This window comes from Desarmillaria tabescens, assembly GCF_030435595.1.
Source record: "Desarmillaria tabescens strain CCBAS 213 chromosome Unknown EV420scaffold_64, whole genome shotgun sequence".
In the NCBI taxonomy this organism is placed as follows: domain Eukaryota; kingdom Fungi; phylum Basidiomycota; class Agaricomycetes; order Agaricales; family Physalacriaceae; genus Desarmillaria; species Desarmillaria tabescens.
The window spans coordinates 53,951-80,437 of record NW_026848363.1 but is presented as its reverse complement, the minus strand read 5'-3'; the positions used below and the strand labels follow the sequence as shown (position 1 = coordinate 80,437).

Below are 26,487 nucleotides of genomic sequence, written 5' to 3'. Positions count from 1 at the left end.
TTGCAACTGTAGACTGAAATGCTCGCCGCTCACGGAGGTCTGGAACAGCGTTACCTTCTGCCTGCTCTCATTTGATTCATTCCTTGCGGTTATCACCTTCGATACTCTACCGGTACCTCGTTAAATCCATGATTACATCCTTCTTCTTGTCGGCTATTATCCTTCTCGTAGATGACAATTCCCTTGTGACTTTCAGATAAGATTGGACTGGACCTTGTAATATTACTTATTTATGTGCGTGACATGCGATCCATGTTGATGAGACTGGACTCGGTAGCATCTCAGGGACATTCATTTTTTTCTGAGCTCGTGCATGTTATCGATGTTGCAGGAACATAATTAGCCGGAGAAAATATTTGTTTGCGTTGCCGAGTGTGATTAGGTGGAGAGAATACAGAGTAGACGGGTTAGGTGCGAGCGCTGAAAGCTGGAGTTGGTTTGGAAGACATATTTTTATGAATTGGTGTCCTCGTTGGATGAATAAATGCCTCTATTGCAGGCGAATAAAATATTGATGCAAACGCGACGCGGTTCTCAGCCGTTCCTAATTAGGTATCAAATTCTATTTAGGAAGGTGTGAGATAAGCGAAAATGTATCAGCCAAATTTGAGCTCAGATTTGCAGGTCGTCTTGATCGTGTGCTTGCCTCCCATTCAAGACGATCGGTTACAGGTCTATGCCTCTTTTCTCGCTCTCGGAATCCGCGCACGTAATTGGCCTTCGGATCTTCCTCCGAAGCTCCGAAGAGTTGCCCTACATCGGGACTCAGGCCGAAATCGGTATTCAGCCTTCGTTTTCGCTCCATTGCGGAAGGATCCTTGATGAGGTATATTTTTGGCTAGTTAGCACAGGACATCTATATCATAGCCCTATCTACTATACTGTACATTTCCTCGAATCATCGAATCACCCCTACAGCCGCAGCCGCAATAAGAACCCAATTCTATGAAGCAAAAAGTTACATTGAATGTGCAGATTTTCCAGTCCTACGCGGCTACTCATACACGAAAACCAGGACCGTCCTTATCGTGGTCCAAGGATTGGAAGCTCTGCATCGGGATACTGATGTTCTGACGGAAGAATGTGAACGCGTCTTTCAGAAAAAATTGAAAGCCGAAGCATACATACCACCTCTTCAGTATCGGTCCCGGAGTCGCGAGGCGCAAATCTCAGAACTTTCGTTGTAGAGTTGCCGCTGTTTGAAGACGCATGACGGTCCCTTCGAGAATTCAACCTAAAGGTTGTCAGCTTCCTCTGACATCTAAACAACTAGGCGATTTACATGGCAAGTAGCGAGTTGATGTATACTGTAAGAAACATGAGTCAGCTCAGCAAGTATAAGAACGCTATCAAAGGAAACCCGACATTTTGGTAGGATGAAATCAATGCCGAGGAAAATAAGAGAGTCGGGCCATGCGAGATACTGTAGTTCGGGTAAAATAGGGGATTAACATAACATAAAAGGCAGACGTACCGTGATAAGTGTAAGCAACGAGCATGCACTATCATGGAATGAGATCCTCTCCTCAGCTAAATTACAACAATATACAAAGCCTACCTCGTAGCCAATCCGGATATCACAACGAGTCGCATCAGACCAAGTATCATCGCAGACGTGCTATGAGTCGCATACTCAGTGACGTTCGAGAATTAGTGAGGAAGGGAAATACCGCACCTGGAGAATGCGGAAGCTTCTCGGCCTTTGTGCAAGTAGTAGCACATTGAAAAAGCGATGATGAAATCGGAAATGGCTGCCATGACGAATACGGAGCATATTGATGCCTGGGATGCCAGTCAGCGAGACCGGCGTTTGATGGACTGAAAGTGCACCTTAATGCTGGGTATCGATAGGAAACTTGATATTGAGTATCTGTCGGAAAGAGCCTAAGTCGGGAAATCTGAAAATATGGCCTTCTGCTTACGCGTCGTAGACTGAAACTATGCAGCACGGATTAATGTTAGAAGTACGGAAGAGAGAAGAAGACCTACAGATTCCCGTGCCTTAATGGACAAGCATGAATAAAAGAATCTTGACGAGCTACCAATTGCACAACTCACCCAAAGCTACGACGACATTGAGAACCTGTGTGCTGATCATCAGGGGTGGATCTTGACTTCGAAGCGAAGGCACATACTACGAACCACGGCAGGATTCGATGGAAATGACGGCCACCTGAAAGCGAGATAAGTCCATATGCCACGTACTATTTAGAAATCGAAAACACGGACGTTTCCAGATGCGAAAAGTATATACTCTGAACACCAGAGTTGTTAGTACCCGGTTGTATTCAATGTATACTCCAGAACGTACCCTTGAACGCCCAAAATAATAACCATCTATTATAGAACAACGTTCAACACGAGGAGTAGAAAAAACGTGGAGGACGTAGATTGAACAGTATTTGGAGCTGATGATACGAGACGTTGTTTAAAACTCTTTATAATGGAAGAACCTCGGAAAGAAATACCTTGAAGCTCCTAGTCGTGAAGTCAATCAGTACGAGCTACAGGTATCATCGGATTTCGACATACCAGACAATATTATAGAGCACAGTGTACTCGCCAAACAAGTCAATGAAATAGTGGTACAAGGCATGTGTACCCAGTGCAACATGAAGAGCGTCGAAAGTCCTAAATCACGTCGTATGTTCTCAGAACGAGTGTTTGGAAAAGGAGGACAGGAATAACCAAAGAATCGCAACCTGTTGAAAGACTTTTAGCGAGTTGATTCAATGCTAGAGAGATATTGACTCACGGAGTATCGATATATCCACCAATCGTCTGGGTACTTGTTGTAATAGATAACCGCTTGGAGATTAGTTATTCCAAACAAACTGTTAAGGGAGACGAATAAGAAAGTGTCAGTAAAGTGAGAGGCAAAGGCGAAGGAAGCCTGCTCACATCGCGGCAATCGTAGCGCCGATATACACTGATCCGAGCGTCATTCCCAAGGAAGGCGTTTGCGATGCCATTCTACGATACGGAGTCCAAGGGGTAGAGAACTGCGTTTGAGCAGCTAGTTGAAAAGTTAATCCTCTTATAAGCGCTTTTGAAACAATTCGCAGCAAGAGCTCCGGATCGTCGAACTAGCAAGCGGATAGCTTTCTGTACCATCAAATAGCCTAGAACGAAGTACGATGATGCGATCAAGAGTTTCGAAGGTCCACAGACGCCTGATACCGGATCGACAGGATGCGATTGTGGTTGTTTGGGGAAGAGAATGTGTCGTGAAACGCGCCTGAAGATTTAATGGCGACGCTGAAGAATGCATCACCACGCCACTTGAAACTTGTAACTGATGGCTCCAAGACGCGCATATGCAGACACAAAACCTCGTCTTTCACTAAGCCCCATGACCGTTGCCTGTAGTTTGGAGGGATCAAGCGGGGTGCCGCTATTGCCTCCGTTTTGTTAAGCGGAAGAACCTATGGATATATAAAGTGCTGAGCAGAGAAGACTGTCCCCAAATACGACGAGGACCATGTGGTGATGCGAAGCGTAGTTGCGGCCCGAAAAATGCCATTTCGGAGCAGATCAGCCACGTGGGATCTTCGCCTCTTTTCCATCTGTGTCCTTTCCCGCCTTACCTTTGCGCCCTATTCACAATGAATTTCTCACATTGTTGGCATGACAGGGAGGGAATCTTTGACATACATGTTGTGGAGCCAACTCACTTCGTCGAGCAGGAAAAGCGCGACAATGCGCCCACCGCTATCGCTGAATGTTTTGCATATGTATACTTAGTTAATCCCTCCTCCAGTTTCTATGCGTCCCAATAGCTCGATCTCCAGACCACGACTCAAAATTCGAAAGAAAATTTTGACAATCCTGGTCACTGTCGTCTCATCTTGCTATAATGTGGAATTACATAGATGCTAGGCGCTGTCTTGATTCGAGTCATCATAAAACGTTGATTGGACACCTCGACTCATCAGACAGGTGACAATGGTTACTGCGATTACATCTCGTGTAGCACCGACCTAGTATATTTGAACTAGGATGATTCTAAATCTTATCACCACCCATGCGCCGTCCGCTTGATTCAACTCGAGTCCGCGAGTCGCAACATTGTTCTTCCGATCCTGAGATCAAAATCAACGAAAAGATGTTGATATCATCAAGCGTGTACTTGTTGCTACCCTTGATTCGCCCGAGTAAATTAGTAGTGATTCTTTCTGATCGTTCAAAATGAAACGCTTCTTCAAGTTTTTGCCACACGGTGGCCGACGGCCCCAAAAACTACGTGTAAGTTTTCACAAATAACATGCGGCATGCCAGAACTGAACCGCTTATAGGTCTAGGAGAGAGAAAGGAATAGTTAGTCACATTTGCAGGTGCAACTGCAACCAAGCGGAGAATTATGGACAATGCTGTTCGATTGCGCAGGTTATCAACTCTGAGGAAGGACCGGATAATAGAGAAACTCACACCACCATCGTGTTGTTGTTATCAACATTAAGAAGGACAGCGAGTCGGGCAAACTTTGGACGGTCGTCGCTGCAAGGCGGGACCGAGCAAGGAAGCGTCGGCGGCCAAATCGGGACGGTGACGTCACTGTTCAAATTTAGGGCAGCGGGTTTTTGTCGCTTGATGTCTCCCATCCCGCTTGTCCATTTCCCGAATTCTGCGAAGGTTTTACCGTGGCTTTCGCGGTGGGCATCGCACGACGACTATGCTCCTACACAAACACGCTGTCGCCAGTCGAACCGGGATGCCTGCCGGGCAAAATGGATGCAGACGATTTTCTCGCTGTCGCAGTGTGCGGCGGAACGAGTAGGATCTGTGGAAGGGTTTTCTCTGAAGAAGTGAGTGAGTCGCTCATGCATGGAATTCGTGGGCTATTTGAACTCCTGGATGCTGATCGCGTTCAGATCCCGCCTATCGCCCATCGGAATGATTCCGCCAAAGCACGCCTTTGCTAATGCTAACTCTCATACTTCATACTCTCACGCGACCTCCTCTCTATCGCTTTGGACTTCGTCTGTAGTCGCTTTGACTCCTTGGATATTCGGAATCTTGACTCGCTGCGGGCATTCCTTATCATAGACACGGCATCAATCCCACCCTTCATGGCTTTTTATGGACATCACCACAGACTCGAGCGTATCGTATGCCCTCCAAACTCGCACCCATAACCTCTGCTTGCGCAATTTCCTTTCGATCTCGGCATGAAGCACGCCATATCTTCACGCGGCCGAGCTTCTCTAAATCATTCTCAGCACGATGCGTGAGCTGCCTCCGACCATCCTCCTAAGCCCAACTCTGATTGTCCTTGTTTCACCTGCGACAATGACGTTTTACGCAAGAATTCTCGTGAGCTGCACCTGCTTTACTGCTAGAAACCGTTCGCTAAAGAATGACCTGTTTCATCGGCGGGTATCCCTGAGATAGGCCCCGAGATCGAGGACCGTTTTCTCAAGGACAGCCCACGGCTGATAATTTCTCAGCCTCGAGACAATGGTTGTGAGAAACAGTATCTTGCTCCGATGGAGTGGATTAATGAGACTGGTAGGCTGCCTGGTGGTTTGTTCATCTACCGTATAGTCACCTTTTGCACTAGCCAAATAATGTCAAGCTGTCCGCTATTATTGGTTCGTCGAAGTCGGAAAGTTGTACAAGCACACGCTTTGAATCAAGCGGTGAATAAATGAAGTTCGATGGCACTGAGAACACCACAGTCGCTTCGTCCGTTTACATAAGTAGCGGATGCCGATATAACATCGCATTACTCAGCAAATATATCTCTCTGTCGCTGACGGAGATGGACATATGGCTTTCAAGACGGGCTCGCGCGACTTCTGGAGAACATTCCGAAGTTCCGAGGCGTTGATGCCTATAACAGGACTTCGGCCTAGTATTCTTCTCTCCTATCATCCTTATCTCAGATTGCCCAGCGGATATTACAGACGGCAAACGTGCTGCAACACCTAAACACGCTGTCACCAATCTAAGCGGGAAGCCAGAGGATGCAGACGATTTTCACGCTGTCGCCGCGTGTGGTGGAAGCTGTGGAAGAGTTTTTACAGCCGATGAGGAGAAGGCAAGTGAGTCATTGATGTAAGATATTCGTAGTGAATCGGTATTCACGTCATACTTATCGCGTTCAGATCTTGCCGATCCTCGGCTATCACCTGCCAGAGTGATTACGCCAACGACGCAATTTGACTGTGGAGGTGCTGGCAGTCATTGTCTCGCCATGTCGTGTCCGGGGATCCCGACATGCGAAATATTTTCAATATCGACTCGCTGTGGACATTCCTTATCAGCGAGCACACCCTTCGTGATCTTTCAAGGCCATCACCTTACACTCTCACTAATTGATGCCGATGATTACTTCCGCCCCGTTGACGCAGCCTTGTCCCTGCAGCTGACTACCGATACTCCGGCGCAGACCCCTTCGCGCATATCTACTCCCAAATCTCGCTACTTTGTACGGGTCTGCCGATTTTATTATCTTCCTTTCGCGTTTGCGACCGGATCCGCGCCGGTATGTGTGATATCCCGCTCGTCATACAACCACCGTAGAACCTTTTCCTCCATCTCTTCGTCCCCTCGGGCTTGTGTTAAAACGGAAGACCCCGGGAAAGTCATGGACGTCGGCCATACGTAGGTTATCTGTACTCTCACTGCATCCGGAGACTGCCCGAAGATTGTGCTATTGCTATTGGAGACATTGACTATCATCCTCTCATCCAACTTCAAGGGCTGTCATATGAGGTGATCTAGACATGCAGGAGACCGGAATCTGAACGTCCTGCGGATATTTCTTATCGTACGGCGCGACCTGACGATCCCCGTACATACCATTTGGACTATCGACCGGTCCTACCTCGCATACTTGCACACTTGGATAATCTCTGATTGTTTCAAGACGTCGCATCTGCACGCCGCCAACCTTCCCTAAATTATTCTCGTTACAATTCGTGAGTCACCGTCCTAAATGAGGCGGGGACGTTGAGGAAGAATCGTACGCAAGAAATCTCACGAGCTGCATCAGCTTCACAAGCGTGCGACAGACAGTTCGCTAAACATCCGTCACGCTTTCACCCTCACATTTCCGGGCTTCGAGCATCCGACGCTCGTGATCTCCTTGGGCTTGCTAGCACCTACCGCGTTGTTGTCACTTCGCTCATGCAGATATATACAATCGACGGTGTTCCTGTGAGAATAGATCAGAGGTGGAAGAATCACACCAGCAGGACTTTGTTTTCTTGTGTCTCGGTTATTCGATGATACGCGATGTATAAATGGCTGCGAACAACCCGGACGAAGTTAACATTTCGATCTCCGCCACAAAATCCCCATAAAAAGCGAGTACCCTCTTTCCAACCGAAGCATCAGACACGATGAGTGCCTCCCCTCTGTACACAATCCATTGGTATGATGGATATAAGCCATGTTTTCCTCTCGAGTTCGAATCTTTAGATCGTTATAAAGCCCTTGAGCACTGTGACATGCTTAAACGTCTCCGTCGACAGGTGTCCTTGGATCCCGTACATCCTGGTCTCGCTTTCGAAGCTCTCATTCCAGCTCGACTGGTGCCGTCTGGTCCCGAACATCGTCCGTTACCTCCATTTGCGCTCAAAGGAGGGAGATTCCGGCTCGTCATTCATCATGGGATACAGAATGAGATAGGGTATCTCTCTCAGGTCGGGGTTGCAGACGTGAAGGAAATCGATCAATCGGAATATTTGGGCCGTGTCGTCAGGAAGTTTTTCCAGGCCTCCCTTATGCAACTTCCTGTGATGTTCAGCAATCGCTCCATTGACTATGGGTCTCCTAGAGAACTCGCAGGCGTTGAGGACCTGGTATACAATGCGCTCAAAGACATCCAGGGCTTGGTCATTCCTTACTATTACGAAAAGCATAAGGTGCATTCCAAATGACATTGACTTTGGATGTAAATTGACTGTTTTCATAGTTCCTGATGCCCAACGGCGAGTGGGCGAGGGCAATCTTCAAATTTTGCAAAGCATTTTTTTCGGCTTTCCCGGTAGATGTTACAGACGACAAACATGTTGCTTCCAAACAGGCTGTCGCCGAACGAAACAGGCAGCCGGAAGATGCAAGCGATTTTCTCGCGGCGTGTGGTGGAATTGGTGGAAGCTGTGGAAGATCTTTTCTAGCCGATGAGGAAAAGGCCATTGAGTCGTTGATGTGCTTAAGATTACTCGTAGGCCATCCGTATTCGCTTAATCATATCTATTGTCACAGTCTCTCCCAAAACCGTTACCCATCCGGTCCTCTCTTTAGAGTTTGACTGAAAACTCTCGAGCGACTTCACAATCTAGCATCCAATAGTCCTCATCGCTCCGCTTACATGTTGAATGTTGCCATTCTGGCCCGCTCTGCTCCTGCGCCACCAAACTATCGCTACGTATCCGGTAAATATCAGAATCCGCTGCAGATAGCGGGAGTGAGAAATCTGATCATGCAAGTTTTCACTCGTGAATTCTCGTGTGTAGAATATAATAATTAATAGATTCTTAGCTACCGGAGGACTTGGGGCCGTCGATATACGAAACAATCTCTCTGGTCGTGTTGTGAACACGATTTACAAATATACATTTCACTATATGATTTACCGACCTTGTACTACTTAGTATCTGTTTACAAATCGAGATTCTACTTTGAGGCTTCCAAAGAAACATTGCTCTCCATCGGAATACTAATGTGCTAAAGAACAAATATTAGATCAACATGGGACAGCAATATAAAGTATACGTACTGCGACTTCCGTACCAGAGTTGTGATATGTGAGAGCGAGGGCTTTTGATTCTGATGATGCACCCTTTGCCCGAGCTTTCCGGGAGTTTAACCTAGGAACGTTCGGTTTCCAATGAGGGTGAAACACAAGTCACCACGTACATAGCAAGTAGTGAGTTGATATGAACTTCCAGGCGTTATATCAGCCATGAATGCGCATAAAAATACTGAGGGCCCACGTTTTGGAAGGATTAAATCAATGCCAAAGGCAATGAAAGTGTTCGGCCGCATAAGGTACTGGGTTCAAAGTCAGATTGTCGAATGATAGCATATAATAATCTTCTGTACTGTGATTAAAGCTAGTAGAGTGCATGTGCTTACTTTTCGTGAGCTTCCGTGTAGTTTAAAACTCAAAAGGATGTGTTCACCTTGTAGCCAAACCTGATATCACACCGAGCCGCATCATACCAAGAAGCTTGTCAGATGTTCTGCAGTAGCTTAAGTATTAATACATGGACAATGCGAACTACTTACTTGAAGAAGCCGGATGCTTTCCTGCTTTTGTGCAGGTAGTAGCACATGGACAACGTGATGATAAAATCGGAAACCAGCAGGATCGAGTGAATGATGCATGCTGCTCCCTGGAGGATACTTCAAGCGACTGGATTCATGATCAGAGTCATATGCAGCGTACCTTCACACTTGGTAACATCTGGAAATTGGATATGGAGTATCTATTGAGAATGATATAAGCGCTTGCAGTGCGTTCATAGATGAAACTGATATTGTTTACGCATCACGGACTGAAACTATTGCTTTCACGTGAGATAAATACCATTGAATGATGAATGATAGCTTACAAATTACATTGCCTAGATACATTGAGAATCAAACTAGAAAGGCCAGAGATGGGATCGCTCACCGAGAGTTACTATGAAGGTAAGAACCTACAAGTGCATTTAAGGAACAGATTTTCATGTCGATGGACGGTGCATACCACAATCCAAGGAAGAATTCGATGAAAGTAACGGCCAACTATAAAAGGCACTGGAGATACGCTTTTCCGTAATCAAAGAAAGAAAACACGAACGTTTCCAGATTCGAATAGTGTATATACTGTGTGATACACCAATAAATATATGTGCAAACAATTTGGAAACATACCCTTGGACGCCTACGATGACGATCACCTGGGAATGCAGATCTCAGCTTGGGAGCATATCAGATAGGTAGGCATGCGACGAACAGCGGTCAGTATTTGAAGCTAACAATATGCAGTAATTAGCCAGTACTCTGACGAAGAAATTGACACCGAGATGTACCCTAAAGCTCCTGGTTCAAGAGATTCAGTAAGGGTCATAGAGCGTTCCTGTTAGCTAATTCGCGACATACCAAACGATATGTTGCAGTTCATCATAGTCCCCGAACAAGTCTATTAGATAATGATACGTCACATGGGTACTCAGAGCAACATGAAGGGCATCGAAGATCCTGGGTAACCATCGTGATCGAGGGTAACTCTTGTGGTAAGATGGACTCGTACATACCATAGTATGCCGACCTGATGAATAAGCTAAATTAATTAGTTTTTTGTCGGATATCTGGCATACGGAGTATTGAAATATCCACCAGTCGTCAGGATATTTCTTGTAATATTTAGCGACTTGTGAAGTCGTTATTCCGAAAAAGCTGTTACCGCAGTTAATAAAAAGAAAGACGGGGACGAACCCTACTTGCATGGCAGCTATCGTTGCACAGATGTAAAATACCCCAAGAGTCATTCCCAATGATGGAGCAGCGACTGAAAGTTGAGATGACATTGTAGGGTACGAGATCGAAGACAGGAGAGATAGAGCCAAGGATTTGGGAAAGCTAATCTCTTTGTATCGCCCGAAGAGAGACATTGATGGAACAACAAAACAGTCTTCTCTATAATCTTGACGACGGATATCTATTGGACACAACACCTGGAAAGAGTATAGGGTTTCATCACCAACGTAGAATGAATCAGGCGATATCAGGCGTAGCATTATCTGACGTCCTCTTGGCGACAATATCACGCTTGTCTGTTCATCTCATTTGCATTCATAAATATAGACATCGCTTGGGACTGACATGGAATCGAGTTCAGATTAGCACCTGATTGTTTGGACATAACTTAAAAAACTCTCTGATGCAAGCAGGCTCAACTGATATTCATCTCGATGCTTGCATCAAATCTCGTGTTGCTCGGTCTGGATTGGAGTATATTCGTTGAGGTCCCTTCAGTTTAGGGTTTCCAGGTCCCAGACAATCCCGAGCACCGACAAACCAAACGTGGAAGAAAATCAAAATGATGCACAGAAACCGCAAAAAGGTGGATGTATGGCCTTCCTCCTCCATTAGATTTGCAGGATTAGGAGACGAGTACTCTCGCAATGTTATATTACATGAATATATGTTACTCACAGAGCCATTTCAGTGAGGAGGTAATTCAATGATGTTCGAACCAGAAGCGCGCGCTAGCCTGAGTCGTGTTTCAAATGCAGGCCTGGACTAAAAAAAGATGTGAGAACTGTTTCCAATGGAATCCCTTAATTCTGACGCCCACAAGTAAAGAGAAATACAGGCTTTCACCTGTTGCTCTAGCTGGTTGGTGGATAACGCTGTCCTAGTTAGCATACAACTATAGACCTTCTTTCTATGATACCTGACGATAATCCATGGCAATACCAGTTTTTTCGATGCATCGGGTATGATCCTTGCCCTCTATCCTCAGGAACTAGACCGGTGCAGGTTTATCCCGGCTATTCTCATTAATCTGGATGCTCGTTCCCAAGATCATTCGGGAAGCGCCGAAAACTGAGGCGTTGCGAAAGAACGAGGCCTTGGCCCTGTACGTACCATCTATGGATGACTTTCCTTCCTATTCTCACAACAGCCATTCTCTAGCGCCAATCTTTCATTCACGTATATATTTTTATCGCTCGCTACATGCACACAAAGAAATGAAATGATACAGATTCTTCCCCGATCACTATATCTGCATGATTCCGAGACAAGTATTCCCGCGATGTTATATTACATACATATACGTCCCTCGCCAAGTCATTTCAGACTGAAGAGGTAAACCGGCGATCACTTGAACCAGAAGCGCGCCCTAGCATGGTAATCACAAGACTCGCCAGAAAAACAATGTGAGAATTGTTTCCTAGGGATCCCTCGATCTAGACACTCGAAGATGGATTAAAAATATAGGTTCTCACTTATTGCTCTAGCAGATTGCAAGCGGTGGATAAGATGTCGTAGTCAGGATATAAAAATAGACCATCTCTTCTACAATGCCTGATGATAATCCGCAGCAATACAGGTGGTTTCAAGGCGCCAGAACGTCACCTTGCTACATCCAAGATGAGATATCTGCAGAAAGTCGAACACTTGCCCTGGATCTGAGGGAAGCGTTAGGATGAGACGAATGGTATAAATCGGATGCTGATGTTCCTGTATTCGGATAAGTGGTACCTAGCAGTATAGACAAAGGAAGAAAGAAGAAGATACCAAATGCTGCGTAAATACGTGTACCTCAGAATCTATAGCAGGTCCTGTTCGGATCCACGGTTACCGACTGCACTGTTGGGATATTGAACAGGTGTCGTCGTGACTTTTAGCAGCTGTTAGAAAACCTATTGGGCTTACATACTCCCGTGTATGTATGCTAGCCATTATATATACGACTTCCGACTGTAACTGCGGGAATATAATTTCCTGTACAGTATCCATAATACGCACCAAAAATGTGAGAATCTCTAGCAACCCCGTATAATACAGTCATTAGTGGCCATCACCAGACTCGGGCTTATCCTATACTCGTGTCCTCGCTCACAAGGACAACTACCGCTTTTAGTCCCTTCATTTCATCATCACGACGAGCACCACCATTACGCCATTAGTCCACACTGTATTGAGTTTGGCGACCCTTCCAGAAGCAAGTCGAAGCTGATCTCTTCTCGTCGGTATATGGCTATACCAATCTCATTTCCCTCCGATGTCCATCAGCAAAACTCGCACGCGACCGTGAACGAAACGGACCGTACAGACGCTGCAACCATCGCTGGATGGCGTTGCTCAAGTTTGACGTCAGCGTAAGAAGGTTATGGAGTCTAGTGTAAAATCCGTTATGTAACGGTTATAACTATGATTTGACTATGATGAGAGATCGAGAAGTGTCAACGGCGAAATCGGGCCGGTGACGTCACTGTTCAAATTTAGGGCAGCGGGTTTTGTCGCTTGATTTCTCCCATCCCGCATTTCCGTTTCTCAAATTCTGCAAAGGTTTACGCTGACTTTCTCAACAAAAGACGAACATGTACCTACGAAAGTGCACTGTCGCCAGTCGATCTGGGCAGTCCGCTGGACGAACGGATGCAGACGATTTATACGCTGTCGCCGCGTAGTCACGGAACTAGAATTAGGAGCTATGAAAGACTTGTTCTCGGAAAATGAGGAGAAGAAGAGTAGGTCGTTGACTTGTTGATGTATGATATTCGTAACATATCTGACTTCGCGTCTAGATTCTGCCTCTCCCCTCCCATCTCCCGACTGTACCAAATCACAGATTTGCCAGCGGAACCACCGACCGTCATCCTCTCACGCGAATTCATCTCTACGGCGAAGACCGTCTCATATGGTGACCTTGATATGTAGGATATCCGGAACCTTGACGTACTGCCAACATTCTTATTACATGGCATGACATGAAATCTCTCGTGCACACCCCGCACACATCTCGCCATCTTCGCGGGTACTGGCTCGGTCTCATGTTACATAAACCCTGCGTGATCGCTTACCTGGGTCCCCCGATTGTTTCAAGATACCCCCTTCAATCTCCGCCTCAAGGACGTCGTATCTACATGCAGCCAACCCCTCTGACATATTCTCATTGCAATGCGACAGCCGCCATCCGACCACCCTCCTCAACCCAACTACTATTATCCTCGTTTCGGTCGGGACGACAAGGTCGATGACCGAAAAATCTTACTTGAATAACTGTTCAGCTGCACCAACTTTGCAAACATGTGAGAAGCAATTCGCTAAACATCGACCAGTTCCAACGGCGGCCAGCCCCGAGATGGACCCAGGGCTCGGCCCGTGTTCTGAAGGAGGGCAAGGAAGCTGTACACGTAATAATTCTCTAGCCTTGAGACAATATGCTCACGATGTTGAAGCTCTGTCTATCCCACTTCGGGCATTTTCGGGATACATAAATCTGGCTTCGCCCACCATGACATCAGGTCTTGCAACATAATCATCGCGCCCAATACCAAGTCAGTCACTTTCATCAACTCCGTCATGCGTTGCCTCGATATTGCCGCGTATGTCACGCAAACATTTTCAGACTCTCGAGCACACCGGAGTTGAGAACCATGTTCGCTGATGGAGTGGGTTAACGACATTGGTAGGCAGTTATTTGTCATGTCATGAATATTAGTCACCTTTATACTAGCCGAACGTTGCGAAGTCGGTGGTGTACTGGAGAAATAGATGAAGCTCGATTGTATGGCACAAAGCATTGCAGTTGCTTCGTTCGTTATCGTCCCAAACGCCGATATAACAAAGGTTCACAATATATATCTCTGTCGCTGACGGAAATGGGACGTATGAGTTTCGACACAGCGCGGATTGATTTTCGGAGCATGTTCCGGAGTTCCGAAGCGTTGATGCCCATATTGGGACTTGGGCCTATTAGGGCCTTTGCATCTCTCAGAAACGGACCTCTTCTCCTTCCCCTTTCCATGACTAACCGACATCGATGACGAATTCCACACCGTTGATGCTAATCCCTGCCAACCTTCATGCGCACCAGACTCTCTCCACACCACTGCCTCAAGCCGTCATCATTGCTAACCCCGCCTAATGTAACGCCAATCAAGACTCATATGCACATAAAGCCACCACCCTGCTCCTAAATGTCGCTACTTTGCAAATCTTATCATCTTCCCCGCACCCTCTCGACATATACGACGGTATTCATGCCAGTCCGTGCTGAAGTCCTACAACCTCCTTGTCGCTTCTTCTTCCGACTCAGGCCCGTGTTCAAGTCTGAAGGCAACGGTACGGAAGAAAGGACCCTTCGTGTTACCGTAGTCGTGTGCTGAGGGGATATACCGATGGGCAGTCATTCCCTACCTCAAGTATCGTTCGGTGCTAGTTATGCGTAGGCCAGGGACCAAGAAGGACGAACTGGAAAGGATGATAGACCTCTCTCCTGAAAGTGCTCGGACGTGCTCGGCGCCGTCAACAATTAGTCTACTTGGCCAGTCGATGGTGGTGGGCGGATTCACGTCGAGAAAACGCGTGTCGTAGTCTCGTACGCGTCATCTTCTCCGAAGTGGCAGAGTCGCGCCCTCCATCTTCCTTACTACCAGCTCTCGCGGCACGTGTTTCATCGGTTATATCTTACTATTCTGAAGTCGTGAACGTCGTCTCAGATATCCCTTACTGCCATCGTCGAGACGACTGGTTCTACTCCCGTTTTCCCCCCATTTACATACGTATTCTTTATCACTATTTATCTTCCCCTTATCATCCCTCCCAGGCTTATACCTGTTTACGTGCTATGTTCTTACTTCGCAACCTGGACATTGGCACTCTCAACATCCTTAGTTCAGTAAACGTTTGACGACCCTTAGGGACCGGCCCCCGAGAATCCCAATCTTTATCGCTGTATTAAATTTGAGACGGGTTTTCCTTGAGTCACATCTTCTGGCTTAGCGGCTATCATCTCTGCACTTTGGCGTGGGCACCAGGATCATGTTCCGTTCCTGACGTTCCAACCGACTCGCAGACTGGAAGGGGCTCCGAAGCTGGGGAAATGCAGATCTAATCTCCGTTTGCTGTAAATCAAAAGTTTGCCTATGAAACCCACTCTTCCTTCGCTCAATCAATCATGTTCATTGGCCCAATCTCTCCCGAACCGTTATTCTGGACTGAGGATAGTCGCTATCCGGTCTTCTCTTTTGAGTTTGATTGGAGAGACCCAGAACAGCTCTCGCAGTACTGTCGGAATCTCGAGCGACTTCGCGATGTCTCGTCAAATTGTCCTCTCGGCTCCGGCTACTCGTTGATTGTCACTATCCCTGCCCGCCCTGCTCCTGCGCCACCAAACCATCGCACTCTTCCCCAATTCGCTCTTGAAGGTGGTTCTTTGCAGTTGATCCTAAAGACTGGCCTTCAGATTGGGCCTGAGTGGTGGGCAAACGTTTGGCTAGTGAAGGTCCAGAAACCTGGAGAGCTCTTCCCTTGGAAATATCGTGTTAAAGATCCTTCCCGTCCGTGCGCCCACATCCCCACTTGGACGGCAGAGGTTACGTATCTGTGGAGTATCCGAACCCAAAATAGATGGCAGGCGCTGAGAATCTAGTGTATGCCGAACTGGAGTCATTCCAGGACTCAGTGGTTCCGTACTATTACGGGCACCATATGGCAGGTTCTCGACCATGAAGTTTCAAGTGTGGAATTTGATAATCCCAACAGTTACCGATGCCGAATGGCGAACTTGCGTATGTGCTCTTATTTGAGTACATCGAGGGAGAGTCAGTGGAGAAGTGGCGCGAGTCCTACCCTCGTCACCACCGAGAGGGGGACAGTCTTAGTCGCCCGCTTGACCGAGATTATCTTCTCAAGGCAAAAACACTAGTAAGTGTTCTTCCTTTCTCACAATCGCTTCCTGACACGTTATCAGTACATTTCCATGCTCCGTGGCTTTAATCAAATCAACGAACAGGGCGTCATTCATTACGACGTTCATTCAGCGAACATGATTATAACCAAGGATTGGCAAATTGTTGTGATTGGCTTTCGCAGGGCGTGTATCCATGTACCTCTGCAAGATGCCAAGGAAGGGAGCAATGCTTTCAATGCTGTTGAGTCCTTGCTTGCATGCTGCGAAGAGCACAGAGTAACGTTGCAGAAGTGGTCAGGCACTGAGCTTCCTGATCGACTGTTAAGGCCTCGACACTTTTACTTTCCGAATGATTAATTCGAATGACAAGCCTGGGAGATGAGATCCATGTACAGGTTTTCGATACGGCATACAACCTAATTTTTACTTGGAAATGCAGCCTCTACTTTGTGTGCTCCAACGACTGAATATTTTCCATCGGAATACTGATGCTCTGGAGAACGGACATCAAGAGTAACTCGGAAGTAGAATTGCGATGTACGCCTACCACTTCATCGACATCAGACCTAGAGTCTCTAGGCGCAAATCTTAGGACTCTTAGTTCAGAAGAATGACTTCTAGCTGCCGTTCGATGGTCTGGCCGGAAATTTAACCTTAGGAGGAATATCAGCCGTTACGAGGTATAGAGCACACGGGTCGGTACAGACATAACGAGCAGTGAGTTAATGTAGACTATATATCAAGGCATTAGCTCTGTTATGGATGTACAAAAAACGAAGCCTGACATTTTGGTAAGACTAAATCGACGCCAAGGAAAATAAGAGTGTTCGGCCAAACCAGATACTGGATTCAAGGTAAGATCTTGAAGGAATAATCATCTGTTCATTGGATATACCGTGATGAGCGTTAGTAGAGAACATGCACTTCCAGAAATTAGTCCATGAATACTATATATTGAAGAGACACTGTTACCTTGTAGCCAAGCCAGATACAACGACTAGCCGCATTAAGCGGAGAACCATCGCAGAGGTGCTACGATATAGTTCATAATTCGAACCACGAAGAACGTAAACGGCTCACCTAGCAAACTCGGAAGCTTCCCTACATTTATGCAAGTAGTAACACATTGCGAAGGCGATTATGAAGTCAGAAATGGCTGGGACGGAAAAAACGACACATGTCGACGCCTAGAAGGTAAATGCGCGGGGTAGAAGCGCTTCAACTATGATATTTTTCGTACCTTGATGCGTGATATCGATAGAAAACTAGATATGGTGTACCTTCCGAGATCCGTTTAATTAATAACAACTATGATACAGAAGAAAACGCTGTGCTTACTCAGCGTACACCGAGACTAGATCCCTCGTGAGAAGGGGAGTGGAGAATAAGTCATAGCTCACAAATTCCAGCACCTGTGTAAATTTAAACCAAGCTCGGAAGAAGATCCATGAGACAACTAACCGAAAGCGGCTGCGACGGTCAGCACCTATTATCCATTCTCACGGACAACCTATCTTGAGGAAGGGAAGCACGTACCACAAACCATGGAATGATCTTGTTGAAGTGACGGCCGACTAGAATCGAAACTCGCTGGGTTTCGTGGTGATCAGATAGACAAACTACGTACGTTTCCAGATCCGGATGGCATATATGCTGAGTATTACGGCTGTGAGTAAAGGGGCGGGAAGTTAACTCGTGAACGTACGCCTGGACGCCCACGATAATCACCATCTAAAAAGCACCAATGAATTTCTGAGAATACGGTAACATGAAGGACGAACACTGAGCAATATTTGAAGCTAAATAAATCGCACAGCATTTAGCCGTCTCATTCACGATGAAGCTAAGACCAACGAAGTACCTTGAAACTCCTAGGTGGAAAATTAATAGTCGCATCACTTCGCAATTAATACCGTGATGTAAGTACCATATGATATTATATATCTCTTCGTAGTTGCCAAACGTGTCGACTACATAATGATAGACTGCATGGGTACTCATACCAAGGTGCAGAGCATCCAGAACCCTGTGATTGATGGTTCATGAGAACGATTATCGACATATGGATTCCGACACACCAAAGTATCCCGACCTGATGGATAGTGACATGTGGATAAATTTCATTTCTCCCTGAAAGTTGACGTACTTACAGAGTACCGGTATACCCACCAATCGTTCGGGTATCTTCTGTAGTAGATGCCGACTTGAAGATTTGTTATTCCAAATAAGCTGTTACCGACGATGAGGTGTCAGACAATGTAAGGTAAACAAGACGAGATTTTCTTGCATCGCGGCTAGCATTGCACCAGTGTAAATGGCACCGAGAGTCGCACCCAGTGAAGGAACAGCGGTCAGGACTCTCGAGGACTCAGACATCGTGGGATGCGAGGTTGAAGAAGCGAGGGAAACTCGTAAGGACGCAATAATTTGGTGGTTTTATACCGGCCCCAGATACTAATAGATCAGGCTCCAACTGGTCACCTGTTACTTCCTTTGAATGGTTGATGAAGTTGCGACTCTTCCTGTACGTCAACATACAAAAATAGTTCTTCCCTTTGACACTTGATCATCATTTTGTTAGCAAAACCCGTGGTTTCAGAAGGCCTACCATTGCTACTTACGCTCACTTAAGATTAGGCCACCTATTTTCTATCTCTCAGCAGAATTCAACAGAAGACTACACCAACACACAGTCAACCAAGCGAGACCAGGGTCATGACTGTCTTACAAATTCGAGTCAGAAGGATTTGCCATTATTAATGTTATTGAATATTTGACTTTGTTCAATCAGTAATGAGCCCAATATACTCGTAATCGACTACCGTAATTCTGTCGAAGTAGGGTGATCAAGTGTGAGCATCCCCGCGGGTATGGACCTTGACTTCAACAACACAGCATATACCGTGTCTAAAGCACACCATGGCTGAAAATTCTTAGCCATCTTCCCTGAAGGATGTTTCTGTGATTTCAGTTGCCGCACGGTGTCCTTCTCTCACTCAGTGGAAGAACTGAAAAAACAATCGTGACGCTAAGGAGTCTACTCACGGACTTTATTCAGCTTAGGATACATTGGCATCATGCGGTTGAAATTGCGACTCTTGATTGCAGACCTTGATCCATGCCGGACTTCTGAGCGAACTGTTCTGATGCACACGTCGAGGGGGGGAAGGATGTGGTGATTGCGAAGTCGTGGCACCGGCATAGCGGGCCGGGTTAGACACGTGTTTCAGGCTCCTGCATCGACTTTTCGCTTCGTTCAGGTTCACGATGCTTTGCTCTAACGGTCTCAGACGGTCCAATGAAGCGCGAATATTTGAATCTACAAATCGAGGGAGATGCCTCTCCAGCTTGTATCAGGTATGAATCAAAGTTTTGCGCATTTGGGCGCAAGGTGGGGTGAGCCGCCCCTCTAATTTATTAGATTGGGTCCAGAGCCACTCGATGCTGGTAAGCATACGTGCGCACGTCTCATCTTGCTAAATACAATAGCCCACCAGATTGCAGCTCGAACATTCATCCGAGCGTCATCTAAAAGCAAACTGGGCTTTCTGTTTTCTGTTCTCTCCGCTGTCCGATAGACGACCCATGCGATGTAGGATTGGCACTGTTAAAGTCCTTGAGTACTCTGATAATCTTAGACATCTCCTTCGAAGCTGTCATTCCAGCTCGACCGGTGCCGTCTGGTCCCGAACATCGTTCGTTACCACCGTTTGCACTCAAAGGGGGCAGATTCCGGCTAGTTGTCAATCACGGCATACAGAATGAGCTAGGGCATCTCTCTCAGGTCTGGGTTGCCGACGTGGAAGGGTATCGATCAATCAGTATCCTTAGGTCGTGTTGTCTTGAAGCTATGCCTCCCTTATGCCACTTCCCGAGCTGTGTAACAACGGCGCCATCCAATATATGTCTCCCAGGCGACTAGCAGGCATTGAGGATCTGGTATACAACACGCTCGAAGACATACAGGGCACTGTTGTTCCTTATTATTACGGAAAGCATAAGGTACTTACTTTCCAAACAGCATTCAATTCGGATGTAAACTGACCGTTCTCATAATTCCTGATGCCTAACGGCGAGTGGACAAGGACAATTATCCTGGAATATATCGAAGGAACCACGCTTGCCGATATCGGCGAGAAGTATAATCCCCAAGATCCTCTGGATAACGAGTCTTTGTCGCCAACAGTCTATAGCGATTGGTTGCAGAGAATGAAAGAACTGGTTCGTCGCATCGAGGTTTCCTTGGCTGATCTAATGATACATATTCTATCAGTACGTTCCAATTTTGAACGGGATCAAAGAGATCAATGCGCGTCAAGTCTTGATTCCTGATACGAGACAGGAAAACATCATAATTACCTCTACGGAGCCGAAACGAGCGGTATTCATCGATTTCGGACAGGCCTTGCTAAGGGTGCCTCCCGATATTGTCACGCAACGTGGGAATAACTTCTTCATTATCTCCCTGCTTACCAATTGTTGTTCTGAGCATCAAGAAGACATTCGGAAGTGGGCTAAGGAGACAGACGTCAACTTACAGCATCCAGTCTTTGTTGATCCTGAAATGCCCGACGTGACATCCTCTTGACTGCTGAATATTGCTGAATATAAGAGCAATAGTTGCATGATCAGAGTATTGTGTCAATATTTCCCAATCTTACAAATGCTATCACAGAACTTGTCTCGACTTAGAGTTCAACTTTCCTAGTTGAAAATCTATTTGTTTCCCTTGGATATTTCGTATCCAAATAACGTTTGTAATTTCTGCTTGCTCAGAATGAAGCTTCCATCCTAGCCATAGGCGTTATCCAGATCGACCTTTCCATGGCTCCTTCCTCCCGAGACGGTGCGCATGTGGTTAGCCTTCGGAACTCGTTCCGAAGTGTTGATGCCTATATCGGGACTACGCGGTGACCCAGGTGTCGTAACTGTCGTTAGGCCCCGTCTTTCTTTCCTACCACCATGGTCTGTCCTACGTTCGTCCTTCCTTCCCTTTATAGTGTCACTGATGTATTGCAACTTTTGGCTTTCAAGATGCTTTTAACTATAGTACGTTCTTTTTGGCTTATTTGGTCGTTGCTTATCCCGTTTTGCCTGCCGTGTAGGCCCGCGTTATCATCCGATGACCTCCCCAAGACTTTCAAAGATCAGCAACTCCTCCAGTACCAGCAGATCAACGGACTAACTGTTGGTATAACGTGCGTCAGCTACAGTCTTGACGCCAGAGTGTTCTACTAACATATTGCCAAGTGAATCCCCGTAAGGTGATCATCGCAGACCCGAATGTTATTCACTCGCTTGCATGAACAACCTTCATTTACTCGGCCATCGCTCTTTTCATCTTCACGTTGTGTGCCAAGACCCTGACTCCGGTCTCCCTCAACTTTTGTGACATCTTGACGCCATCTGCACCACTTCCTGTCACTCCGGCCAACGTTTGACTTCTGTCTCTGCGACATGTACCGAGCCGGTTCTCTTTCATTCACCCTTTCCCATGCTACCCCTTCTCCCGGCTGACGTTCTCACAATAACTCGAGAGTCGTTCACGCATACCAGCGGCACTGTGCTCCCTAATATCATCAACCTGCAAATCCCGCCGCATATTATCATTGTCTTATCATCCTCCTTACACCAGGTGACCACTCCGGGACCGAGAGAATGTCGTTTCGACTAAAGAAGCGTGTTGAAGAGCAACAGTGACAAGGAATTCTTGTTAGCGCGCGTGTGTAGGGTGCGTGGAGCTTCAAAATCCGCCTCGAAGGGCTGTTAAAACAAATTGATCGAATGGTTTCGATAACCACCTCTTACGCAGCAACGTTCTCCCCTTCATGCCGTCAAACACTTCCAGTGATATAGTCCATCTATCGCATGGCGCCGTCCCTCACTTCGGGGAAGACTATGATGTTCACGACCCCGTTGCGGAAAGACAGTACAACGATCAGCTGACCGCATTTCGCCAGGCCTGGCACCGCGGTAGATCCCTAAGTGTCGGAGATTCCTTCGATGTTACGCTGACGCCTATCGCTAAGCCGGAGGGTGGCTGCGACCTTCCCTTATTTGCTCACAACGAGGTGATTATATGCTCGTCGTCACCGATATCCTTCAGCCTTTCCTGGAATCTGAGGCTTATTGGTCTCTTGTCTGCACCGCAGATATTCAAACACGAATTTCCAACTTCCGTTATTCTGAAAATATTCCAGGGCTCTTTGCTACCAGTTGAATCTCGCACACCATTTACTCCGGTCGTCTCTCCGAAACAGCTTGCTGGCTGTGAGAATTATGCGTACAATGAGCTGAAGGACCTTCAGGGAGCAGTTATTCCGTATTACTATGGAAAGCATAAGGTGTGTTAATTGCGTAATGTCTTGGCTTATGATTCACGACCCTGCGACAGCTGGCGATGAAGAACGGAGAAGTCGTTCGTGTACTTGTCTTAGAGCATATCCACGGCTTGTCCCTTGAGGAATGGTTTGAATCCTTCCCAGAACACCACGACGTAGAGGATTCGAGGACCAGTCTACCTTTCTATGACACCATGCACAGCCAGAGGAAAGTTCTGGTATGGATTAAGATCTCTCTCAGACGCGCCACGAATGACTGATTGACCTGTAGACCAAACAGACCAAACTGGCGCTCCGTGGCATCACCGAGATCAACAAACGTGGAAGCCTGCAACAAAATATAAGCGCATAGAATATCCTCATTATCCCTAATGCTGATAGTCCGACGCATGTTGTGTTCATCGATTTGCGAGTTGTGACATTAATTTGACAGAGCGCAAGATGAAGGAATACGATCATAATGAACCAAAAACTTTCATGACATTGATGGCGTTGTGCTGTTTAGATCATTACGACGATCTCATTTCATGGGCGGAGGTGAATGGTTCTCTAGGAGGTGATCTTGTTTATCCCGGGGTGTCAATATGACGTGAACTTTCGTCACTTTTTTCTGATTAACCTTCCCGCAGTACCGTTTTGTTTCATTTGCTGTTCATTAAGAGTACATATTGAATCCGCCCTTGAAATTCCTTTCTACGGTCGACAGACTGGTTTTTTTACAGGCATTCCGCTGGCAAGCGGAATACCAGGTTACAAATACCTAACACGCTACGCGGAACATTTTGTTACAATTCTCTGCTCATACTTGGAATTCGAGGCCCGTCTTTGCGCGATCCAAAGACGCAATATTTTGCATTGGTGGAATAATAGTATTCTGGAGAAAAGCATCAAGATAAGTTCGAGACAGAAATCCAGTGTGTACGCACCGCTTCAGAAGTAGGGCCTTGGTATGCGAACCTAAGGACTTTGGGTGTAGAAGATGCACCGTTTGTCACATGATGGTCCCTCCGAGAGTTTAACCTAAGAGCGCTCAGCCGGAGCTCCTAATGGCGGAGATAATGCTTGTGGAACGTACATAGCAAGTAAGGAGTTAACATATACTACATTGCGTCAGATCGGTTATGAATAAAAACGACAGGATGCTGACATTTTGGTAGGATTAAATCGACGCCTAGGAAAATGAGAGAGTTTTGCCAGGCCAGATACTGGAATCAAGGGTAAGACGATGGAACATTATTAACGTTCTGGTGACCATACGGTGATGAGGGTGAGAAGCGAGCACGCACTGTCTGCTAGTGAGAATCTGTGTAATTGTGACTTAAATGACGTCCTCACCTTGTGGCTAAGCCTGATATAATGACGAGTCGCATTAAACCGTAAAGCATGTCAGACGTGCTAAAACAGGTGAATATTGAATGCACTGGGAAAGGACACAACTCACCTGGAGAATGCAGAAGCTTCTCTGCTTTTGTGTAGATAATAACACATCGAGAACGCAATAATGAAATCAGAAGTTGCCGCCACAGCAAAAAGGGCACATATTGATCCCTGGAGGATGCTTCAGACGTATTTCAACCATAATCTTATGCAACATGCCTTGATACTTGGTATCAACAGGAAATTCGATATGGAGTATCTGTCAAGAACAATGTAAGCACCGATAATGAGTGCCCAGATTGAAATGTCTTCTTACGCATCATAAACAGAGACTTTGCATATTTCGTGAGTAGTGGATTATAAGAACAATTGTAGCTGCTTACAGATTCCAGCACCTATAGATTGTAAATCAGAAGCAGAAAAGGCTATTAACAGACGACTCACCCAAAGCCACTGCGACGGTCAAAATCTGCAGGTTCATCATCAGGGGGTCGAAACAAGCATCTTATAGATGAAAGGTACCTACCACAATCCACGAAATAATTCTGTTGAAGTGACTACCAACTAGAAAGAACTTAATCTTGGTTTTGAAATAGAAGAGAGCAAAGCGCGAACGTCTCCAGAGCCTAACGGCATATAAACTGGACGTTGTACCAGTGATTAGATATGTAGAGCAACTTAGAGAACATTACGAAGACGTACGCTTCGACCCAAATGATCATGACCATCTAAAAAAAGTACCACTTAGCGTCGGCGGATGGAAGATAGTTGAAGGACCAACACATATCAATAATTGAAGCTAAAAATGTCATATGGTCGTCAAGTAGATCTGTTGGAAAGTGTAGAAGACAATGAGTACCTTGAAACTCCTAGCTCGGGGAGTCAGCGGATATCGCATAATTTTGCCAGTATAATGACGTACCAGACAATGTGAAACAGCTCGACGTAGTCCCCAAATAAGTCAACGAAATAGTGATATATCGCGTGCGTGCTCAAAGCTACGTGAAGGGCATCGAGAATCCTGGAAAATATCATGAATAACGAGAGAATGCGATGGACTTCATCCATAACACAGATCCAAACGTACCAAATTATTGCGACCTGATTGGAGTCAGCAAACTAAATATAACTATGGTCAAACGGTCACACACAGAATATCGATATATCCACCAATCGTTGGGGTACCTCTTGTAATAGATAACCATTTGCAGATTCGAAATTCCGAATAAGCTATTGACAGACCTATTAGTAACAAAAAAGAAAACAAATGCGCGGTGTGCTTGCATGGTAGCCAACGTTGCACCGACATAAACCGCGCCTAGGGTCATTCCCAGTGACGGTACAGCAGTGGGAGCTTGCGATGGCATTATGGGATGGGAGACTGAAGATGGGAGAAAGGTATGAAGATTGTTTGTTTTATAGGTTCTCATCTGAAACAGCATCATGAAGTTAGCACAATCTCCAGACACGCTGTGTCCTTCATTTGAACGAAAAGGTATAGAAGAACATCTGTTGCTGCAGCCGTATGGCCGATAACCTTGCATTCCTTACCCATGGCTGTGAGATCCGTACGTGCAAAAATAGAGATTTCTCACCACACAGGATGATCCTTTTTAGCCGATGGTTTCAAGGGCCTAGTCAATTCATTTTTACCAGTTACAGACGTGTACTCACAGGATATCGAACCAATAACTCACTCCAGATCAGTTGTACTAGGCGAACGCAGTGGCGCGGTGGCCAGCATTAAGCGGATGATCACCAGCCATCGCCAACCTGTTGAGCAGTCAGTTTGAGATCGAGGTTTTGATAATGATGTTATGATTCCGGAACATCCAGTGCAATAATACCAGATATCACGGAGAAGAGCTTGCTATTAAGTATGGTCATCGGAGTAGTTGAACGGGAACCAGGGAGTCTGGCAGGGACCACGTGGCGGTGACTGATTGTCACGTGTGTCCGTGATACGCGTGCTTCCAGTGATTGATCTGTGGCGATTGTTTGTTTCCTTCATCCACGAGTGTAAAGACTTGACGCTACGCCATAAATTAGTTTACTAGGCTCTTATATGTTTTACCTCTCTACCGATGGTAGTTGGACTCAGTCCGCATCCGGCTAGTCCGACTCATACACATCTATGGGTAGGATTACTCAGCTGTGGATACCTAGCCTTGCCGCCACTGTCAGTATCGATCCGGGGTTCTCTATCTTGGACCTGTTCCCTTAGAGATACAGGTTCTATCAGAATTTGAAGCCATCCAATTTGATATATCAAAATCTTCACGCCCAACTCATCTCGAAGGGCACATCTGTGAGTCGCGACTGATCTACGCACGGCGGCAGGTCATACCCAGCATTGTCGACAGATGAACATTATACACTGTCTTCTATCAAGTGATACCGGTA

General features: G+C 46.3%; 9 protein-coding genes across 9 annotated transcripts; 5 read left to right on the top strand and 4 right to left on the bottom strand.

Annotated features, from left to right (window-relative positions):
- Positions 1–898: 898 nt before the first annotated feature.
- EV420DRAFT_1768817 (uncharacterized protein) lies at positions 899–3,094 on the bottom strand (the record flags this gene model as incomplete). Its single annotated transcript, XM_060480991.1, has 21 exons — positions 2,902–3,094; positions 2,756–2,834; positions 2,689–2,702; positions 2,533–2,631; positions 2,469–2,478; positions 2,391–2,408; positions 2,312–2,337; positions 2,230–2,255; positions 2,136–2,173; positions 2,059–2,083; positions 1,990–2,001; positions 1,923–1,938; positions 1,831–1,870; positions 1,676–1,782; positions 1,559–1,618; positions 1,475–1,502; positions 1,366–1,423; positions 1,283–1,307; positions 1,129–1,234; positions 1,005–1,070; positions 899–943 (listed from the first exon to the last, which is right to left on the bottom strand). The coding sequence occupies exons 1-21, from the start codon at positions 2,970–2,972 to the stop codon at positions 899–901; spliced, it is 969 nt and encodes a 322-aa protein (XP_060324316.1). The 5' UTR covers positions 2,973–3,094.
- A 2,675-nt stretch (positions 3,095–5,769) lies between these two features.
- Positions 5,770–6,904, top strand: EV420DRAFT_1485316 (uncharacterized protein; the record flags this gene model as incomplete). Its single annotated transcript, XM_060470198.1, has 4 exons — positions 5,770–5,854; positions 5,886–6,044; positions 6,267–6,606; positions 6,727–6,904. 4 exons carry the CDS (start codon positions 5,770–5,772, stop codon positions 6,902–6,904), a joined length of 762 nt encoding a protein of 253 aa, XP_060324315.1.
- A 74-nt stretch (positions 6,905–6,978) lies between these two features.
- On the top strand, positions 6,979–8,345 carry EV420DRAFT_1076534 (uncharacterized protein). The gene is made up of 2 exons (XM_060465685.1): positions 6,979–7,871; positions 7,922–8,345. The coding sequence occupies exons 1-2, from the start codon at positions 7,347–7,349 to the stop codon at positions 8,258–8,260; spliced, it is 864 nt and encodes a 287-aa protein (XP_060324314.1). The 5' UTR covers positions 6,979–7,346; the 3' UTR covers positions 8,261–8,345.
- A 280-nt stretch (positions 8,346–8,625) lies between these two features.
- Positions 8,626–10,526, bottom strand: EV420DRAFT_1649661 (uncharacterized protein; the record flags this gene model as incomplete). Its single annotated transcript, XM_060478342.1, has 20 exons — positions 8,626–8,676; positions 8,729–8,819; positions 8,869–8,893; positions 8,946–9,003; positions 9,055–9,082; positions 9,135–9,194; positions 9,241–9,347; positions 9,401–9,440; positions 9,500–9,515; positions 9,567–9,578; positions 9,629–9,653; positions 9,704–9,741; positions 9,797–9,822; positions 9,871–9,896; positions 9,953–9,970; positions 10,029–10,038; positions 10,099–10,197; positions 10,254–10,267; positions 10,317–10,395; positions 10,435–10,526. 20 exons carry the CDS (start codon positions 10,524–10,526, stop codon positions 8,626–8,628), a joined length of 915 nt encoding a protein of 304 aa, XP_060324313.1.
- A 5,105-nt stretch (positions 10,527–15,631) lies between these two features.
- Positions 15,632–16,723, top strand: EV420DRAFT_1649660 (uncharacterized protein; the record flags this gene model as incomplete). The annotated part of the gene is made up of 4 exons (XM_060478341.1): positions 15,632–16,053; positions 16,132–16,171; positions 16,219–16,380; positions 16,427–16,723. 4 exons carry the CDS (start codon positions 15,632–15,634, stop codon positions 16,721–16,723), a joined length of 921 nt encoding a protein of 306 aa, XP_060324312.1.
- Positions 16,724–16,765: 42 nt separating this feature from the next.
- On the bottom strand, positions 16,766–18,583 carry EV420DRAFT_1076335 (uncharacterized protein). The gene is made up of 18 exons (XM_060465684.1): positions 18,517–18,583; positions 18,294–18,392; positions 18,228–18,237; positions 18,148–18,165; positions 18,072–18,097; positions 17,994–18,019; positions 17,903–17,940; positions 17,828–17,852; positions 17,767–17,778; positions 17,705–17,720; positions 17,607–17,646; positions 17,447–17,553; positions 17,339–17,398; positions 17,262–17,289; positions 17,152–17,209; positions 17,074–17,098; positions 16,914–17,019; positions 16,766–16,859 (listed from the first exon to the last, which is right to left on the bottom strand). Exons 2-18 carry the CDS (start codon positions 18,365–18,367, stop codon positions 16,809–16,811), a joined length of 720 nt encoding a protein of 239 aa, XP_060324311.1. The 5' UTR covers positions 18,368–18,392; positions 18,517–18,583; the 3' UTR covers positions 16,766–16,808.
- A 1,644-nt stretch (positions 18,584–20,227) lies between these two features.
- Positions 20,228–21,044, top strand: EV420DRAFT_1768813 (uncharacterized protein; the record flags this gene model as incomplete). Its single annotated transcript, XM_060480990.1, has 3 exons — positions 20,228–20,368; positions 20,444–20,587; positions 20,640–21,044. 3 exons carry the CDS (start codon positions 20,228–20,230, stop codon positions 20,952–20,954), a joined length of 600 nt encoding a protein of 199 aa, XP_060324310.1. The 3' UTR covers positions 20,955–21,044.
- A 1,150-nt stretch (positions 21,045–22,194) lies between these two features.
- EV420DRAFT_1727161 (uncharacterized protein) lies at positions 22,195–23,321 on the top strand (the record flags this gene model as incomplete). The annotated part of the gene is made up of 3 exons (XM_060479848.1): positions 22,195–22,710; positions 22,761–22,925; positions 22,979–23,321. The coding sequence occupies 3 exons, from the start codon at positions 22,195–22,197 to the stop codon at positions 23,057–23,059; spliced, it is 762 nt and encodes a 253-aa protein (XP_060324309.1). The 3' UTR covers positions 23,060–23,321.
- A 15-nt stretch (positions 23,322–23,336) lies between these two features.
- Positions 23,337–25,967, bottom strand: EV420DRAFT_1076177 (uncharacterized protein). Its single transcript, XM_060465683.1, has 22 exons — positions 25,932–25,967; positions 25,782–25,857; positions 25,680–25,718; positions 25,236–25,314; positions 25,172–25,185; positions 25,007–25,105; positions 24,944–24,953; positions 24,866–24,883; positions 24,787–24,812; positions 24,700–24,725; positions 24,611–24,648; positions 24,529–24,553; positions 24,468–24,479; positions 24,401–24,416; positions 24,304–24,343; positions 24,149–24,255; positions 24,043–24,102; positions 23,965–23,992; positions 23,855–23,912; positions 23,783–23,807; positions 23,634–23,727; positions 23,337–23,581 (listed from the first exon to the last, which is right to left on the bottom strand). The coding sequence occupies exons 2-22, from the start codon at positions 25,826–25,828 to the stop codon at positions 23,507–23,509; spliced, it is 936 nt and encodes a 311-aa protein (XP_060324308.1). The 5' UTR covers positions 25,829–25,857; positions 25,932–25,967; the 3' UTR covers positions 23,337–23,506.
- Between the last annotated feature and the right edge of the window lie 520 nt (positions 25,968–26,487).